The sequence below is a fragment of the Triturus cristatus genome, chromosome 9, assembly GCF_964204655.1.
Source record: "Triturus cristatus chromosome 9, aTriCri1.1, whole genome shotgun sequence".
NCBI classification, from domain to species: domain Eukaryota; kingdom Metazoa; phylum Chordata; class Amphibia; order Caudata; family Salamandridae; genus Triturus; species Triturus cristatus.
The window spans coordinates 823,298,276-823,310,752 of NC_140592.1; the positions used below are offsets into that span (position 1 = coordinate 823,298,276).

Consider the following 12,477-nt stretch of genomic DNA (forward strand, 5'->3'; position numbering starts at 1 on the left):
ACATATTACATCACTCATGACATGGTCAGTGACATCACTCATGACATCACTGATGACATCTCAAATAACATCACTGATGACATCACTGATGACATCATCCTTGTGATAGAGTGGCAGACCTCCTCTCACCCTAATATAACCTTTGATACACACATTTATAAATAGAGACTACAATTTTCAAAACAAAGGACATACCAATACCAGTTACAACAACCTCTTCAGTAATTCTAAGATCCACATACACATCCACTCATTCACCAACAGTCCTATACAGTCACTCATACATGTACTCACTCATCATATGAACTCATACACCTATACATCCTGTTACACAATGCTACTCATCCGTAGAGTTACTTACACACATAGTCACTCATGCTAATAAAGAATCAAACATCCATTTACTTGCATATACAGTTATACACACACCACCACACTTACTTCTGCGGAAACTTGCACATACTTAGTCTTTTAAACAATCACTTATAGAAACACATACTTATTCACACAGGAACTCTTTCAATCTCTCACTCTCACATATACTCACTTATATACACCAATAGTCACATATACTAGTTTAAAACATATGTAGTTACTCATAAAGACACTGTAGAGACAGTCATTCACTCACTAACACACCCATACACACACTCATCCACCCATGCAGTCCTGCATACATACTATCTTCAACACATACAAACAGTGAGTCACTCATTCATGCACCTATGCACTACGTAATACCCCCCACCGAACCATACAGATACTCAGACTCATACTCAAAAAAACAACTAATAACCTATATAGACACCCATGTAGCTGCTCACCAACCCATGCAGCCACTTATACACAAACTGAGAGACTGATACAGATATATACATATTTAAACATTACTCACTAAGCCATGTATTCACTATGATACACCTAATCATTCAGTTACACAATCAATTTTCCATCGACCTTGAGATATACATATATAAAACATATTTAATTTTCAGAAAAACACACATTCACGGGATGATGTCATCAGTGATGTCATCAGTGATGTCATTTGAGATGTCATCAGTGATGTCATGAGTGATGTCACTGACCATGTCATGAGTGATGTAATATGTGACGTCATCAGCAGTGCACTGCGGGCGCGCGAGTTATAGTTAGCTTAACTAACTATAACGGGGGAATTTCAATGGTTTTTTACGAGTAAAATGTCCAGCTAACTATAACGTGTGTGAAACCTTTGGTTTTTTCATTGAATATATATATATATATATATATATATATATATATATATATATAGTTGTGGAAAGGCATCTCTAAAGTGGATAAAATTCAATCGGAAAAGTGTTAAATAAGAACGGTGGAGCATGCTCTTCAGTGAGATCAAAGGATTCGGTCGTACATATATACGAACATATCTCTCCACAGTTTTATTGCACCGCGCACTCTTTCGTCCATACACCACAATGGCCTTTGCATTGGCCCTAATAATTGAGGGATTTACAAAAATTTAATTAGCCCTAATTATGACAGCATTTTTTAACATAGGCCAGCCATGGCATAGTAACAGAATTCTGGCGAGATAAACAGTCAGCGGTACACTCTCACCAATACTGCCTCTGGATTCACCCAACATTTATCCCACAATAGAAGAGGGGCAATCTTTAACTGGTCCCCAGTATGGAGTATGCCCACCTCCTCATGGCAAATCAAGTTTGCAGTATTTATTTGTAACTGCCAGAAGGCTACATATAAAACTGTTTTCAATAGGTTAGAGAATGTCCACTTTTTGGTACTCCCGCACACTAGCCCTGTAGGCAGCAGCAGAAGTACATTTAGATTTAAACAGAGCTGACATTTTTGTAAGCCGTTTGTGTTGTAATTTCCTAGAGAAGTGGAAAATTGCTTGGGTATTTCTGCCCATTTGCGGCGTTTCATATGTATGCTAAGGGAGGAGCTAAAAGGTATACCTAAATTACTAAAATTAGTTGTCCTCTTGAGCAGAGTCCCCCATTCTATACTGCCTAGTTTGTGTGTGAATTGGGCCACATGTCATAGTATAACATTTTGCCTGATTTACCTTCAGATCCAAGCTTTCCATAAACTCCATAAAATGATCCAGCAGCTTCTGTAGTCTATTTGGCATCTGAGCGATCAATACCGTATCATCTGCGTAAAGTAGTATGGGCACTGATCATTTTCCCACCTTCAAAACATCCGCCCCGGAACCTACAAGATGATCACTTATGCCATTTATATATATTCAATATAGGAAGAGGGCTAAAATGCATCCCTATCTTACAACTTTTAGGGATTTACTTGGTGAGCTTAGTTTCCCTTGTGGGCCATAATGTACTGCAATTGTCAAATCTTTGTGCAGACACTTCACTAGGGTAAGGACACCCAAATCAACCCCCATTTTCTGCATTATACCTCAAAGTCTATTTCTTTTCATTAAAATCAAACACACTTGAGAGGTTTATAAAGGCAAAATGGATTGCTCCCTCTTTTGCCTTTAAGCATAACACAGGAACTTGCAAAGATAAGGCATGAAACTAACTCCCAGGAAAACCTGTCAGCATATCAAGAGCTTTTACAATGGTTTTTTACCACTGGTATCGAAGAAAGCTTCAGCTAAAAATGACAACTGTATGGAAGATCAACAAATAGGCAGGTTCGACGAGGACTGCAAAATTAACTGAAAACTCTTGTCTACACAGTAGGCGCTGCTGATGAAATAAAAAAATAAAAACAATAAATCAGAAGCAAGTACAAACACATGGTGAATTAAAGGAAAGTTGTTGCCTTATTCAGCCAATGCCCGATAGGCTGCTCTAGAGAAAGACCGGTTCCTTCTTCCAGAAGAGAGATAATTGTTTGGAAACAAAATAAATCTATCTGAAAGCCAACATCTCTGAGGAAGACCGTGAAAGTCACTGTTCCACAATATTTCACCTGTGCAATGAACTGACTAATGAAGGTTCACAAGTCACACAAGTCATTGTCAAAGGTTGTTTAAAAAAGAGCCAAAATAAATGCCAGGAGAATATGTTCTGAAAACCTATCCAAAGAGGACAAACTGTCAGCAGTACTGAAGGATCTACCAAGAGGCAATGTTACAAGACAAAGCATGGTATCAGCAGACGTCTTTTAGCACAACTATGACTGATGGCCAAATATCCTCTCTGTGACTTTTATAGAGGTTGCCTCCATCGTGGTATTTTCATTGATATTAGCTGTGAAATCTTCAGAAATGTGGTCAGTAATTTGTCACCTAGCTATATATGCTGTAATTGCAATCCCCCTTTCATTGTCTTTCTTTGATCTACCTTCAAATTTGTAAATTATTACTCTGTTTCCCAGGCCCTCCTGACAAGGAAGCTGTTGGAGAAAGCATAAGCCCAGTCAACCTAGAAAAAACTTTTAGGTGTAACGTATGCTTTACCATAGGATGTGGGTTGGATTTCACCCAGCATCACCCCTTCCTTGTTTTCTCAGAAAGACCATGCAGGAACAAAAAACTCTATCATAGATAGTGTGTGATTGCTGTACCAGGGATACTTTTACAAGCTCAGGGAGGGTGGGAGACCAATATTTGATAAATCATTTGGACATCCTGTCATGTTTTCTGGTTCTTTTGGGTTGTAACTCCTGAAAACCTACAACTTGTTGCAAAATAAAGCTTCAGCATTATTGATGTGTACCCCAGGTACATAGAGGGAAGTAATAAAATATTGTGTTTCAAGCACAATGGTATCAGATATTTAAGCAACCTCAACACATCTGAAGGGTGCCTTTAGTATAGTTATGGCCTCTACCACAGACATGTCTGACCAAAATAGCATGCTTTTGCCCTTTAGTCCAAACTGACACCACTACCAATACCGGGGAAAAGGAAAGCAATGTTCTTTACCAGATTGCCAGGCGGTAGGCCAATCTGTCCTGCACCCCTTCCCACTTAAGATAACCCCAAAGCATACACTGCTCAACCCCTGCAACCCAAATTTTGACTTAACACTGGAGGAGAAGGCCACACAAAAGAGCCATTGAATTGCTTAAGTAAGTCATGGCAATTCTCCAAATCTTTCCACGCCTCTGCTGACAGTCTAATGTGATGGTGCTTCTGTGTTAAATGCACGATGGCTCTAGTGATTGACTGGTAAAATTACAACATAATTGTAATACTTCTGAGCGTAAAATTCAATTGGCCCACCAGCACATGTAGCTGATGTAATGTCAACCTTTCTGTGAAACAGACATCGTTAATGGAATGTAAGGAATCATGAATCATATTCGAAGGTAATCTGCTTTTGCTAGCAAGGGAATCAGTTTTAACACCAAGGAAAGCAATGCATGGGTCGAGATTGCTCTTCACATGAACAAGGTGAATACCAAAATCCTGCAACAGATTATGAAATGCAGTCAAGCCTCAGCACACTCCTGGGATGCTGCCCACTCTAGCAAAATGAAATCATCAAGGTAATGGATTTGATTGTAGAGAAAATTCAATACATTTGGTAATTTGATCAATATGTGCACAAGAAACTGTGCACCCAATTGGCAGGCATTTGTCATAATAGTCAGAGCCCCATATTGAAATGCCACCAGGGGGCAGTAGTCAGTATGTACTGGAAGTAACCCGAAGGCTGATTCAAGGTCTTCTTTAGCCATCCTACCCCCTTCTCCATAGTTCCTTCAACTTGAGCTAGGCCAGATTTAAAGGGGTATAGTCTACTGAACAGAACAGGGAAACAATAGCATCATTTACAGACTCTTGGAGCGGAAGTGTTGTGAATCAATTGGAACTTACGGGGTTCTCTCTTTGGTACAATCATGTTGCACTTACTCTTGTTTGAGCAAAATATTAATTTGGGATCAATTTCAAGTTTATAATCCTCACACATTGAAATTTAAGAACCATTCTTTTTCTTTTCTTTTACTTTAGGTCGGCTTACTCCTGTTCTTTTTGTTGCCTCAGTTTCCTTTATTTTAGGCTGACCAAAGATAATACATCGGCTAAGCTTCTCTTCCATATTTTCTATTTAACCTGCATGGAGGTTAACGTGTCTAGAGAGGGCTGCCTCCAATTCCCCAATTCTCTTGGACACACCTAGATTGTTTTGTATTGAGGATGCCACCTCCCTCCTTTTGTCCACCCTGTCCCCTCAGGATGAGCTGTCCTTAATAGCTGAAGGTTGTCAGTCCAACTCATTAGGGATGGTTGTGCTGACACTGCCCTTTATTGGCCTTACCACTGCAGGTTTATGCTGTGGCCATGGTGGTCACTTGTTTTCTGACATCAGCGATCTCTACTGATTGCCTGATAGATCTACTGTCTTTATCCTTAGAGAGGATTACTCTCGGTTTATCCAAACATTTCAGCCTTCGTAAGCATGGACAATGTACTTTAATTTGTTAATAATGAAGTTTCATTTTGATCATTTGCACCAAATTCTCTTTAAACTCCAGCACAGCTAAAGAGTGTTTCGAGGTACACACTTATTTTTCAAGGTTGAACCCAACCCGGAGCAAATCACCCTAAGCAGGGTGTGAAAAGTTCCATGAAAGCACCTCCATGGTGCGACTTATTTGCAAATGCACTTCAGCGACTTGTCAAATGTGTGAAGTGCTCGACCTCTTGGCTCCAACACGTGGCAGCCACACGTTGTGAAATCTGCTGAACTGCAGGCATAGGGAACAGTATGTTCAATAATTGGAGTACATCGTCCATTTCTTATGCACACTAAAATGTTTGGTTGTACCTAGAATAACCCCCTGTAAGGTAAATTTAAGTAATTTAAGTATATGCTGAATCAATGGGGTTTGGAGTTTGAGATACAAGGAGCTGTGCTCACCGTCTCCTTACCCCATTTTTAAGAAAGTCAAGATATACTAGCTTCTCCTTAATAGGGTAGTTCAAGACCTGCATCACCAGGTTTCTGTAAAGAGGAAGCCAACTGTGAAAACAAGACAATCTTACTAAGGGCATTGGTAGTAGTGTCTGAAAGGTCCCCATCCAAGCCTTTATCCTTATGTGGCTGGGAGGTAATGGCAGCTCCTAATCCTATCCCATTCTCCTCCACCACAGATGTAGTGCTTTGAGGTGGGCTAACCACAATAGCACTCTCCACCAGCACCCTCCTTTGTTGGGGCCAGACCATTCAATTTCTCCCCCTCTGCATTAAAATCTTCATGAAATCACCAAGGGTCCCTCAGATTGAGGGACCATACCACCGATATTGGAGAGTGATGACCTGGTTACCACCAGTAAAAAACATACCCTGTTCAGGTGCCTAAGAATAATCTTCCAGGAACCACTCTATTGGGCTTTAGTGTATTCCCTGACCGCTCCACCAACCGTTCAGGACTTGGTGGAAGGTCCCTTTGGCCCCTCATATTGTTTCTTCCCGCAAGATTCATTCCCCTTTGCTGGTGGACCTCTCTTGAAATTTTAAAAGCAGCCCTGGGGACCACCCAAAAATGCTTTGGGTGCTCAACTCCCATTTACCCTCTAAGCTCACTGGAGACTACTCCACACAGTGAGCACATTTGGCTAATCCTAGTTTACAAGAGCGGCCAACTAGGTATCTCTCCCTTTTCTTTTCCCGCTCACCCAGCCATATTAGGTAGCGTACCTGTCTAAAATGAGCCCTTGTACTCTCAATGACAAATGATCAGGCATAAAATGCTGGGGTGGAATTCGAAGCCCAGAGTTAAAAGCACCAGAAGTGCCAAAGGTCACTCCTGAAATAATTGTTTTCAGGCATTCAGGCTATTAAATTAGTCTAAATTACCAAATTAGATATCTGCTAGTCTATCCAAATTGCTTTACAGCATTTCCATGTTAAAATACAATTGGGCCAGTACTGGCACACTGCAGTTGAGCTATTGATAAAGGGGTAAGGTTCACATTCAGAAGCCCTATTGTTCAAGCCATAGCACATCAAACTTTCAGTGCACTTAAAGAACTTAAAATGCAAACCCAGGCCCTTACCCCTACAGTGCAAGCTAATGATTAGGGCTAAAGTCACAGCGGGCATAACGTTTTCAGTGTTTTTTAAAAAAGTTACTGAAAAACAAAATTGGGCCAGCCCTCACCACCCTCCCCCTCCATGTGTTTGCCCAGGCTGGAACCACACCAACTCTAGACTGGAACGTGGTATTTTCATTTCTCCCTGGGCATCAGACACCAAATGCGGGCTCTCCTCAAGGTGAGCAAAACCACAGGGCAGCAAGATTTCTCCACAGGGCTAAAGGTGAACCGACCAACTCAGACTGCCAGAAGACTGGGCCATGCACCAAGGAAGGCTGGAGCTGCATCAAGGTAGGCGAGCTCAGGAGGGCAGACAGACACAAGAAGAGAATAGTAACTTCATAATCAATTGTCCTTGGGGAAAGAACTGTGGAAAGGAATTGACCAATACCAAGATGGCGTCAGCCCAAATAAACTACTCCTTTCCATAATATCATCCAGTGCTGTGATTCCAACTTCTTGTAAGACGCTTCCTGCCTCTCCTCTATTACTCAAAGGGGATGAGTCAGCCCTTCACATGAGAGCAGAGGGCAAAAAGCCAGCTGTAAGTGCATCCTTCTAATTTACTCCCCCTCACGCTCAGAAGGCCAAAATGTTGTGAGAGTCGGGGAGGGGTAAGGATCCTCAGGTGCCCTAGTATATTCCTGCTCAAGCCAAAGTTGTGTGAGCTCTTTCAAGTAAGTATTCCACACAAAATAATAATCATATAAAAATGTATATTATGACCGGAAACAAACCATACAGTTTGATATAACTCAGTCATGCGTATTTTTACATACTTTACCCTTTATTTTTTTTTACAATTCTTTATACATCATTTACATATTTTTTTTTACATGACATTCTTACAATTTTATTAATATTTTAAATCTCTCGATGCATTAAAACTCCATGCTGATAGGAGATGCCCAAGCAAACATTGAGTTACTGCTAAGTTGAGTTTCTTCACTAAATAAATCAGAATAACTCAAATTTGGCATTCATTAAATAGAAAGTGCAGTTACATATACATTTATATATGCATAAATATCAATCTATTGTCACTATATACGTATTAATCTAGAAACAGAGTTGTACAAAGAGTTAGACTCGAAATAGTAGCAGCAGCAGCAGCGACAATAAAAGGCCTGAAGAGGCAAACACAAAGATGAACAAGGGCAGAGCAAAAGCATGTAGTCCAATTCAGCCGGAAGTCCTCTCTTCCTGGGAGAAGTGCGGTGCAGATCAGTGTCGAGCAAGCCACTTCAGAGTCATGTCTGTTGATCTTACCCAAACCTTGGCCTTCATCCGGAACATCAGCAGCCAAAGCTTTCAGCAGTGACTGCTTTCTGCAGTCTATGTCTCACACTTGGATGTGGAAGTTTTCTGGAGATGAAATCCTGAAAGCAAGGTGTGAATGATGCACTCCTTTCCAACTTAGGCATCACCTTTGCAAACTAGAAAATACAACAGAAGAACTGTTTAATACATTACCTCCAAATATCTTTCGATCCATCATAGTTACCTTGATGACTAAGGTGGTTATTTAAAGTTTGGCATATGGAAGAGATCGGTCAAAAATTAGTTCACATATGGCCATACGTCCTATATAGAGTAGACAGGACATCCATCAATTTATGGTTGATGTCCCACATCTGACAAAGTCTACATAAGCATCTAAGTGACTAAGAGCAAGGTTTGTTTCTAAGCCAACATATTCACTCAATAAATGATGATTTAAACCAGCCATATGTTTGCAACAAACCATTATTTTACTTCTCAGCTGTATATGAATAATATCACAATTAAACACAAATTGACGCGGTGGTCGGCTGTTCATAAGGGCAAGGTTGGAATGCAGATGGCGATTCTCCTTGGCGAAAGTGTGACAATAGGAGTCGCAAACCCCTGAGGCACAGGTCTCCCTGAATTAGGTAAAATTACCTTTGTTATCATAAGGAGAGTTAGGTCCTTTCCTTTATCACAGAGATTGCCTATAGTGATTCGAAGATAAGCCCGGATGGATGCCCGAGATCTAGCTATCCTAGCAGAAGCATGTTGGCACTACAGGGCTATGAAGAGGTCGTGGCACCTAAGAACGTCCCCTGAATATACTTTTCTTTTATACATACCAGGAGCATTACCCAATAAAAGAATCCTTGTGGTTTTCCCTAGGCATTTTTAGTTAAAATACCTGGATCTCAGATTTTTCCAGACTAGTAATTTCTAAGAACTCCCTTGTGACAGTCTCGCATGAGGTTGAGTCTGCTGGGGTAGCACCACCCTACCAGGGTGGGATAAGGAGGCCTATGATGAATGTCACATTACGTAAATAAGCCAACGTCATTCAATTCTTGGAATTTCCCAGTTTTGGAGTAGGGAAGTAGTGCAGCTAGACACAAATTACAGATGTGCCTATCCAGCTGACCACCACGTCAATTTGTGCTTTTGACGTTTTACTAGAGGCAGATATGAGATCGATCTCAGCCTTTCTTTCGCTTAGTGGTATTGATGAGATTAATATCACATTTAGCCATTTTCAGAGGTCTAGCAAGCACTATATACAGATTTTAACAGTCAGCTGATCACGCACATCCAACCAATTAATTGATAAAGCAGAAGGCATGTAAATGAAATTCAATTTCTCAATATGATACTGTATATATTAACATCTGAATGTCTGTCGGTTGGACAAAGGACGTGTTGGCCAGGTGGTGGGGGGAGTGGAATAAGCAGTTATAAGTTAGCAGGGACACAGGAGTATACAGGTAGAGGCAATAAAGGAAGGGCACGTGTGTAAAGGCTTTGGGAAACATTCATTGTCAGTCTCTTCAAATATTCTTAGTATAGGTAATATTTCTGGACATTATCAATACCCAACCATCTAAAGCAGTCTTTGCTACATATTCTACATATTCCTTGAGTTCAAATACACTGGAATTTGGTCAGGGATACCAAAAGACCCTAATCTCTGGTTGTATACCCGCACCAAAATCCAACTAACAAGTTCTCACCCAGAGTAGGAAATACCTATACAGACCTGTAAATACTGAGTTTGTTAGAGTGCATTTCTCTCCATACCAGAGAGAAAACTACTGACCTTTTCTGCCTGGGGAGCTGTGAGGCAGGTGGTGGATGTGGGGTCTGATGGTTCATGGCAGGCTGCTGCCTGGGGGAAGCATTATCTGTTATCCTACTGCTCCTGTAGGGCTTGAGCAAAAGAGTTAAAATACAAACTGTTTATGCTTACGCAGTGCTCTATGTAAGTTAGCATTTGCTGCTCCATTTTCTATGTTGGCGCCATTTTAGGCTGTTCAAAACTGATCCAGTTCAATTCGGAGAAATGCCCTTCTGTAAGTTTCGGTTCTTTCTCTGTGTCCTGTTTTAGTAATAAGCATACCGTTCATATTAGCATATAGCTTTCTCACTTGATAGAGGCCTTCTCCCCCTTGTCCGGTGGCAGGCTCTGGATGGAATGTCCTTGGACTACGATACTTTGTGTAAGATAGGAGCGCAGAAACCATTTTTTCTGTATTTAGCTGTTTAGCTGCACCTGCTTAGAAAATTCCACTGTGGGCGTGTTTTAGCCCAGTTACAAAATGTACATAATGTATCTTTATGCTTATCAATTTTAATCCTCTCTGCAGCACTCCCAGCGACTGGGCAGACCGGGCTCCACTCTGAATGTTTATCAATAAATAGCTATTGGTTTGTATTCTCTGTCTGACCGACTCTTCATTTGGTATGGAAGGCTGAGAGGTGGTCAGTGAGCTGGGTTGCCCTAAACGGGTCACTTCCTTTACGAGGAGGGAGGGCTGTGCTGCTACTGCCATAGCCTGGAGCAGCAAAGTGAGGTCCAGTTCTCTTGGGTCGAAAGTATTTTGTCCGGATTTTGCAGACTCAAGAGTTCTGGGCCTGGAGACACATACCAGCTGGTGGCAGTATTCCACATGGAGATATTGCTGTGTGTGAGAATCCACCACTCACAATCAGGGCCATAGTTCTCGGTCAACTGTATGTGGTTAAGATAAATTTTTTCTTAGTATCCTAGTATTTCCCAATATCGAGGAAGCAGGGTCAGGTAGTACATATATGTCTTCCAAGTTAATTGATGCAGATTCATAGAAGAGGAGGATCCCGATAATCTACAAAGGAGATGAAAGTTGCAGGGGTTATTATAATTGCATTTTAAGTCGCAGTGGGTGACCGCTCGTCACTTAGAAAGTGTTCCCATTTTTAGTCCAAAATGTTCAGCTGATCCTTGATTTTAAAAGTTGCTGATTCATAAGAGACAATTTGCGTCTGTTCCATCATCCATTTGCAAATGGCAGGTACCGTCTGAAACCTTCTGTAGCACAGTATGCATATCGTGCCACAGACAGAAATGTTGTAATCTATTTAGGTCTGTTGTTCACCACGCCAATCAGGTTATGTGTAATGTAGAAGATCAGTAGCACTGATGGAGTCATAGATGAGTTATCCAGATTAGACATTGCCCAGCTACCAGACCAGCAACAGGTCAGCCTAGGGGAAGATAATTTCACATGTATTATGGTGTTAGAGAGAGGCTGCCATCTTATCACCCCACACAAGGCGCTATAAAGACTCAAATCCAGACAGGCTGTCAGATTTTGCTCCTTGTACTGGCCTCTTTTAATGTTGATCACCAACCCAAAAATCTCAGTGAAAATCAACTAACCATATTGCCCTACTCATGCCCAGACTTGTCCTACCTAAGCAATCTGGTTTTTTTCCCAGTAGAATAAAAGCTATAAATCTCAGAACTCCCTTTGATGCAGTATCTCAAATTGACCCTGCCAAACGGCCCAACAGCACATTTTCCTGGACACCAAGAAGGATTTTGTACTGTAAATGTATGTTTACAGTATTGGAGAGGCTTGGAGTGAGTAGACAGTTCCTAGATTTGATCGACCGTTTATAAAAAGAACCCACTGCTTTTATACATGTTTTAATAACTACATAACCGAATCCACTGCTGTGAGCAGAACAAGTCTGCAGGGTATCAAGGTCACTAACTGCGCATTGCTACGGATATGTCTTGAAAAGGGACAAATACTCAATTAGAGAGATGGTAGGTTACACAGATTGGCAGTTTGATCATTGAAAATAAATGTAAATCACTGGAACAATTACTAGACCAAGGTCAAACTCTGACAGAATTAGATGTATTTCCTTATGGGGCGTGGCTTGGACGCTGGCACGACATGGCAGTCCTGGAGTGAGCTCCGCTCTGACACGGAGCTTCAATGTACAGAAGAGCCTCATTTTGCAGTATTTTCTAAGCTCAGGGAGCGGTGCCGATGTAGGACTGTGGCGGTAATTTGCTGTGCCGCTTCTGTCATTCCTCACGTGGTTTTTGAGCCCGGGAGCCGCGGCGGTGATTTCTTCCTCAAGACGATGCAAGCGCCCGCCATTTTGAATTGCGGTGCTCGCGTTCTGTTTTTTCATTC

At 41.3% G+C, this 12,477-nt stretch overlaps 1 protein-coding gene across 3 annotated transcripts in view; it reads right to left on the reverse strand.

Moving 5' to 3' along the window:
* Nucleotides 1–7,723: 7,723 nt before the first annotated feature.
* The window catches only part of LOC146798906 (inverted formin-2-like), a 359,639-nt gene continuing 354,885 nt past the window's right edge, over nt 7,724–12,477 (reverse strand). For all 3 annotated transcript variants that reach the window (XM_085628014.1, XM_085628013.1, XM_085628015.1), the window contains one exon: nt 7,724–8,463. In XM_085628014.1, coding sequence (XP_085484140.1) covers nt 8,444–8,463 — 20 coding nt within the window. In that variant the 3' untranslated portion in view covers nt 7,724–8,443. The remainder of the gene's footprint in view (nt 8,464–12,477) is intronic.